General features: G+C 32.0%; 1 protein-coding gene across 4 annotated transcripts in view; it reads right to left on the reverse strand.

The window, feature by feature from the left end:
- Window positions 1-550: 550 nt before the first annotated feature.
- LOC100176516 (unconventional myosin-Id) overlaps window positions 551-6,180 on the reverse strand; it is a 10,046-nt gene continuing 4,416 nt past the window's right edge. The window contains exons 8-19 of one of the 4 annotated variants that reach the window (XM_026834998.1): window positions 5,813-5,900; window positions 5,636-5,751; window positions 5,505-5,581; window positions 5,309-5,447; window positions 4,530-4,742; window positions 4,198-4,343; window positions 3,778-3,910; window positions 3,200-3,366; window positions 2,614-2,700; window positions 1,501-1,512; window positions 1,419-1,442; window positions 551-725 (exon numbers count right to left, since the gene is read on the reverse strand). In XM_026834998.1, coding sequence (XP_026690799.1) covers window positions 566-725; window positions 1,419-1,442; window positions 1,501-1,512; window positions 2,614-2,700; window positions 3,200-3,366; window positions 3,778-3,910; window positions 4,198-4,343; window positions 4,530-4,742; window positions 5,309-5,447; window positions 5,505-5,581; window positions 5,636-5,751; window positions 5,813-5,900 — 1,362 coding nt within the window. In that variant the 3' untranslated portion in view covers window positions 551-565. Of the gene's footprint in view, window positions 726-1,418; window positions 1,443-1,500; window positions 1,513-2,613; window positions 2,701-3,199; window positions 3,367-3,777; window positions 3,911-4,197; window positions 4,344-4,529; window positions 4,743-5,308; window positions 5,582-5,635; window positions 5,752-5,812; window positions 5,901-6,180 lie in introns of all 4 variants that reach the window. The other 3 variants (XM_026834999.1, XM_026835000.1, XM_026834997.1) reach the window with 3 other exon arrangements.

Here is a 6,180-nt window from a genome sequence, read left to right on the forward strand (position 1 = left end):
AGAAACAACATGTAGAAGCAAATCAAAGTTAGATAATACACACAAAAACATAATTTATTTAAAAAATGCTTCATAATACCTAAAAAACTTGTAAAAACAGTTGACATAGCCGTTTTTGCGCAAAACCACATTTTTAACGGGTAACTTAGACGGGGAAGCCCCAGAGCAACATAGAGATCAAATATAATCGCTTTTATTTGACAGAATGACGTTAAAACCTTGATTTTGTGGCAGAAAATGGACCATCTTCTCAAAAAATACTTTACGGTTTTCACATCAAGTTTGGTAAAAACTTTTAAATGTTATGATGCCTTTTTCAAGCGTTATATTGGTAGATAATACCTTCCTCTTTCAAATAAAACCAACTGTAAGAATTTTTACCAACTATTATAATAATTATGAACATTTTTGTGAACACCTGTTCCAAAAGGCATATTTGCATTACTCGTCCCTAAGGAGTTAAAAAGAAAATTACGCATGATGTCACAACATTTGCACATGTTTAGCTAAGAGATTATAGGAAGTTACAGAATGTATAATAATTATGTATGATGCAAAATTTGTTTTAGTTTCTCATAAGATTCATAATATTGTATCCCATCACCTTTTGTAGCAACACAATAATGTATTGAATCAAGTCCACTCGCTGTTCTTCAAGAGTAACAAGTGTGTTTGGTGTTCGAATAAATATCTTGGTGTTTCCATATGCCACATCATGCTCAAAACTAAATTACATGGTTGTAATTATAAATATGCGCGTACAGGTAAAATGGAAAACTTAATTAGAAGTTACTGTTATCAACAGTGCTTTGGACCTTGCGTAAAATTGCCAACAAAAAGTAATTCAAATTATCAAAACCTTTGAAAGATATTCAGATCAATTTGCATTCAGGAAAATATTTTGAAAATTATAACAAACCACTTCAACCATTGAAAATTAGTAATTTTTTTATAATATTAAATAATTAATGCATTCAATCCTACAAGCTTCATATTGCTACTTAATGTATTAGCTTTTAGAATTGCATGAATGTTTATCAGCAGGTAATTAATCGATGAAATAAGATTACCAAAGCTAAACTTTAAGTATTGTGTTTTAGCATGAGTGTCTTCACCTAACAAACAGGACATATTCCAGAACTGCATGCTTATTTTTAGCCTTATACACCAGGCACATGTGTAATACAATAAGATTCATGCTTATTGTTTGGCTACAACATGAATACTTTATATCTTATATGCCAGCACCCATTTTGTATTTATACACAGTAGACAGTACAATGGTAGTTCATATAACTAAATAAAAGGCACAAGTTTGCTTTTAAATTTCAGTGTTACGAGCTACACTACTTGAAAGCACATGCTCAAGGCAATTGTCAATAAAAGCACATTATGCACAAAAATGTCATGCAACTTACCCTTGTTTACCATTAACAAGAATCCTTACAAGTAAATGAAAGGTTAGTAAAATAAACAAGACATGCAGAATCAACCACTTACCCAGGCCTTGAACTGTTCACGTTGATTTGCAACAAAACAAGAAAAAACAAGAAGATTAGATAAACAAGAACAACTAATTTGCATATTAAAATAAATTTGCATATGATTAAATAATAACAGATGGCACGGACAAAATTTGATAACGAAACATTTCATATTGAATATTTAAATATACAATATGGCATTACTATAACGGGGTCGAAGGATGTTAGGGGGTGGGGTCATTAACAGACTGATGCTTATAGTCTTATCTCTTATGTGTTTAGGTAAATTATTCCGAAACACTTAAGAAACAAATATAAATATAGATTGGTGCAAAAAATAATACAAATTATTACGTTTAAAATTTTTCAGTTATTTCAATAATAAAGTGGTGGCCACACCCACATGTTTGGTAATCCTTTAGCTGGTAGCCACCTGAAATTTTGGTTTCAAAATGTTCCTTAGGTCTCACTGATACCCACTGTATAATTTTTTTTTTTTTTTAAATCGGGCGTTCGTGCCGAAAATTAACTTTAAAAATGCGCGAAAACATGCTTCGTTACCGTAATTCATCTGATTTGCGTAAGGTTAACGATTTATTACATCACAATCGCGGTCTGTTACCTCACAATAGTGGTATATTACATACTGTTACAGGACGTTATAGCCTTGTTTTTGCCCCACTGTTTTAGCGTAGGAATCAAACGTAACAACACGCATTCTATGACGTAATAATCCAACCTTGGTTTAATTCATAACGGCTGGTGTGGAAAATACGGTGACGCAGCACGTATTCCTGAATTTTCAAAGTTAATTTTAGACACGAACGCCCGAGTTTTTTCAAAAAAAAAATTATACAGTGGGTATCAGTGAGACCTAAGGAACATTTTGAAACCAAAGTTTCAGGTGGCCACCAGCTAAAGGATTACCCACATTGTTTAGGTGTCCTTGAAACTGACCACATACCATGAAAGGTTGACAAATAAGCTATCAAGACATTCAAAATAGAAAGAAAATTAAACATAAATAAACATTAAAAAATGTATTGAATAATAAGAAACATATAAAGAAGCAAAATGTAAAGAAATATATTTATAATTTATAATAAGTTTATAATGTTAGAATATCAACCTGATGTCTTTAATTAGAGCTTGTACGGCTTCCTTGTCTCCCCTGCATTGATGGTTAGGCCATGTGTAGGAGGATAACATCTTGTATCTGGGAGAATATGTTACTTATAATAACATTTGTATGTGTGGGTATTAAGTCATGGGATTATAAAGCACGTGAGGTGTTTAATATATTTTGTTGAGAAATAATTATACTTTCTCTATTGTTTTATAACAGATGCGTGGTGTGTTAAAGAATTTCTTTGTTTAGGAGTGAAAGCACTATAAGCTGGCCTGCTGCCTCAAATACCAAATGTTGATCACATTAATTTATCATATACATTATTTTTATTATTCACAGTTTAAAAATATAAGAATGTTTATAAAATTCACATATCCAATAAATGATATAATAAGAAAATGTTATTACTTACAAAAATCTTATGCACACATATTAATATATATATACGATTTTAAAATCACATACAAAGACTTTTGTTTATGTATTTTTTATAATTATATGAAACACATTTCACAAATGCATCAAATGCAGCATACACAATAATGCACCAACTACAAATAATTAACCCAACATTTATAATTCGAACCTTTGTAGGAATCTTGAGTAAGGTTGACGATTAGCGAAACCAGCTCGTCGTACTCGAACATTTTCGAGCAAACCCAAGTATGCCACCTGGTGTTCACATCTCTCATCGTTGAATTGTATCGGAGATTTCATCTCGTTTGGTTTGATGCAACGAACATAGTAAGGTTCCTGGGAAGTAATGAACAATATTATGGTCATATGGTGTAGGGAAGTTTGGGAACTAAAAACATATATTCATGTCGATCAGCAACCATAACAGCCCTGGATGTAGTCAGGCATTGTACAAAATAAAGGTTGCTAATAAAAGTAAAACAACATTCACTTTTTAAAAGTTATTTACATTAAGCCTACTGAAGTTAACTTAATAAATATAATCCCACATAGTAACTTTACTACAGGATTTATTTTTGCTCTTTAATTTTTATAAGGAGTTTTCTGTAAAAGTTACTTACAACATTGTGTTTAATTAATATGATCTTTATTATTCCTACTGTAGATAAAAAGTAAAGCTTTGCACCAACACATTCATTGTGATTTGTTAGCACACATTAATACATATAAAAATAACAATAAATGAACCTTGGAAGATAGTTTCCCAACAAGTTGAATCATGGAGTTTTTAAACAGAGTACCAGCGGTAAGTGGACGTTTGGTAACTTCTTTCACACTTTGTGCTCCTTCTGGCCACATGTCCGATATTACTTTGTTGGAACTGAAATAAAAAACAAAGCGACCGTTATAAACATTAGGGCCATCACATTGTATGTTATCTGAGTGCTTTACTGGTAGATAACCTTTGTCCAAAAATTTGATTTAATATACCATCTTATTTCAGCATACTAGGAAAAGGAGCGTTACATTTATAGGAAGCCTTAGTTGTAAAGGAAAAATTTTAGTCTAAAAAATTATTTAACTTTAAGCAACTGAAACCCAAATATTAATTTATGATTGCCCAGAAAGATATAATTTAGTAAAAAAAACAGTTTCACAAAGCCCCACCTTTTGTACAACAGTCGTTTAAAATCTTGAAACAATTGATCTTTATTTTTCTCCATGAATCCAACGACAGAATATCTCACTTTACCGGCATAATGAATTATTCGGAAATCTTGATTGTGCGACAGATCCTTGTCGGTTGGTGAAAGCTGTGTACATGGGTGGATTGGTTAATAATAAAAGATAAAAAATTATGCTATGCGAATAAAAACTACAACGCTTTTGGTTAAAACTCATAAATTTGACACACATATTTAATTGTGTGACCATGCACCTCAAGTCCCCTGTCAAGCTATGACATCAGTATCTTAACACGCCCATATTACACAACATACCCTCCTGCTCTGGTAATGTCCATGTCCTTTTAACTTCTTATCCATTGCTTCCAGAAACATTTCATCAGTAACAGTTCCAACATTAAGACAAGCTTCATCAAGTATTGAAATAATTCCTTTATGTGGTTGTTCCACCAATTCACAGATGATGCAGTTGTTGAAATAATCAATATTTGGCCAATCAATCCCTTCACGAAGATATTCTTCTTGTTCCTAAGATATATAGTAACCTATGAGTCTATGATGGTGTTGTCCTAACATGATAACTTAAAGCTGATAGGGTTCTTGGATGTATAGGTTTAGGTTTAAAGACAGTGAACAACTGAATGTTATTTATTTAGATTTTGCTTTAAAATAATAGCAGAGTAAAAGTATCATCAGATAGTTCGAAGCACATGGAAAAATTTCAGAAATGTGAGTGCGATTGATATTTCAAGAATCTAAGGTTATCACACCAGTGCAATAGAACAAGTCAAAGGGTAAATGAAAAGTCAATACAGTGGGGCATGTACTGTGTATAGATACTTGTTTCCAAGATAGCAGTTGAGTAGTTTAAATCATAATTTTATTTGCTCCTTTGATCATTTTAATGAAGATTAATTAAAGCCGATAAAGTGACACAAATTAACAACCAAGTGATAATTTTTAAAGCATATAATGGATTAAACACCATTAAAAAGCAAACATTTAGCTCAAAGATTGAGTTTACAACTTATGAGTACATATACATGGAGTAGCCTTGCGTAGCCTACATTGCAGAAATCAAAATATTATTTCACCTGTTTCAACACAAGTTCAATGAATAATTGCTGAAGCTTTTCGTTGCAATAATTGATGCAGAATTGTTCGAAACTATTGTTGTCAAATATTTCAAAGCCATAAATATCTAACACGCCGATCAATGTACTTTTGCCATATCTATAATCAAAAAAATGAAAGGTGGTATAATTATATATAACACACAACACAACTAACCTTGTAATATCAAGCTTCACTTCAATGATGGTATTAATTCGCTGAACAATCCATGAAAAAGCTCGCTCATAAATTGCCTGGAATAAATTTAGTTGTAAAATCTTATATATCAAAGTTTGATGAGTACACACCTTTGCGAAAGCATCTCTGGCAAAACAAGTATCTTCATGAGTGTGTAACTTGGATATCACTTCCCCTCTTGCAGCTACCACTCTGGTAAGCAACGCTTGTTCAATGGCATCAGCATCTGTGAACATGAGGTGATAAAACGTGGTACGCTTAATGTAGTGTATAATGTGAATACATACTTGTGCCTAGAAGTTCAGCTATTTGTGATAGAACTTGTTTGTTTTTCACGCCAACAACGTCTCCGTTAAGAGTAAATTCAATATTACCCTGCGCAGTGTTATATAAGTTTTGGCATTTGTGAAAGAAATATAAAGCTGGTGGAAGATAACATGCTATGCTCACTGCCAAATTGGTAGGAGTTTTTTAAAGGTGAATTTCAACATTTATATTAAATGTTGAGACAGACTTGTTACAATTGCAATGAATTGAAACAACATGAACTACTTTATATGAGATTGTACATAATGAACAACGGCACATATTTAAGATATGTGTTGAAACCGAACTACTTAAGAATAAATGAAATGCTGCAAACAATGAAAACATC

Source organism: Ciona intestinalis, chromosome 7 (assembly GCF_000224145.3).
Source record: "Ciona intestinalis chromosome 7, KH, whole genome shotgun sequence".
Lineage (NCBI taxonomy): Eukaryota > Metazoa > Chordata > Ascidiacea > Phlebobranchia > Cionidae > Ciona > Ciona intestinalis.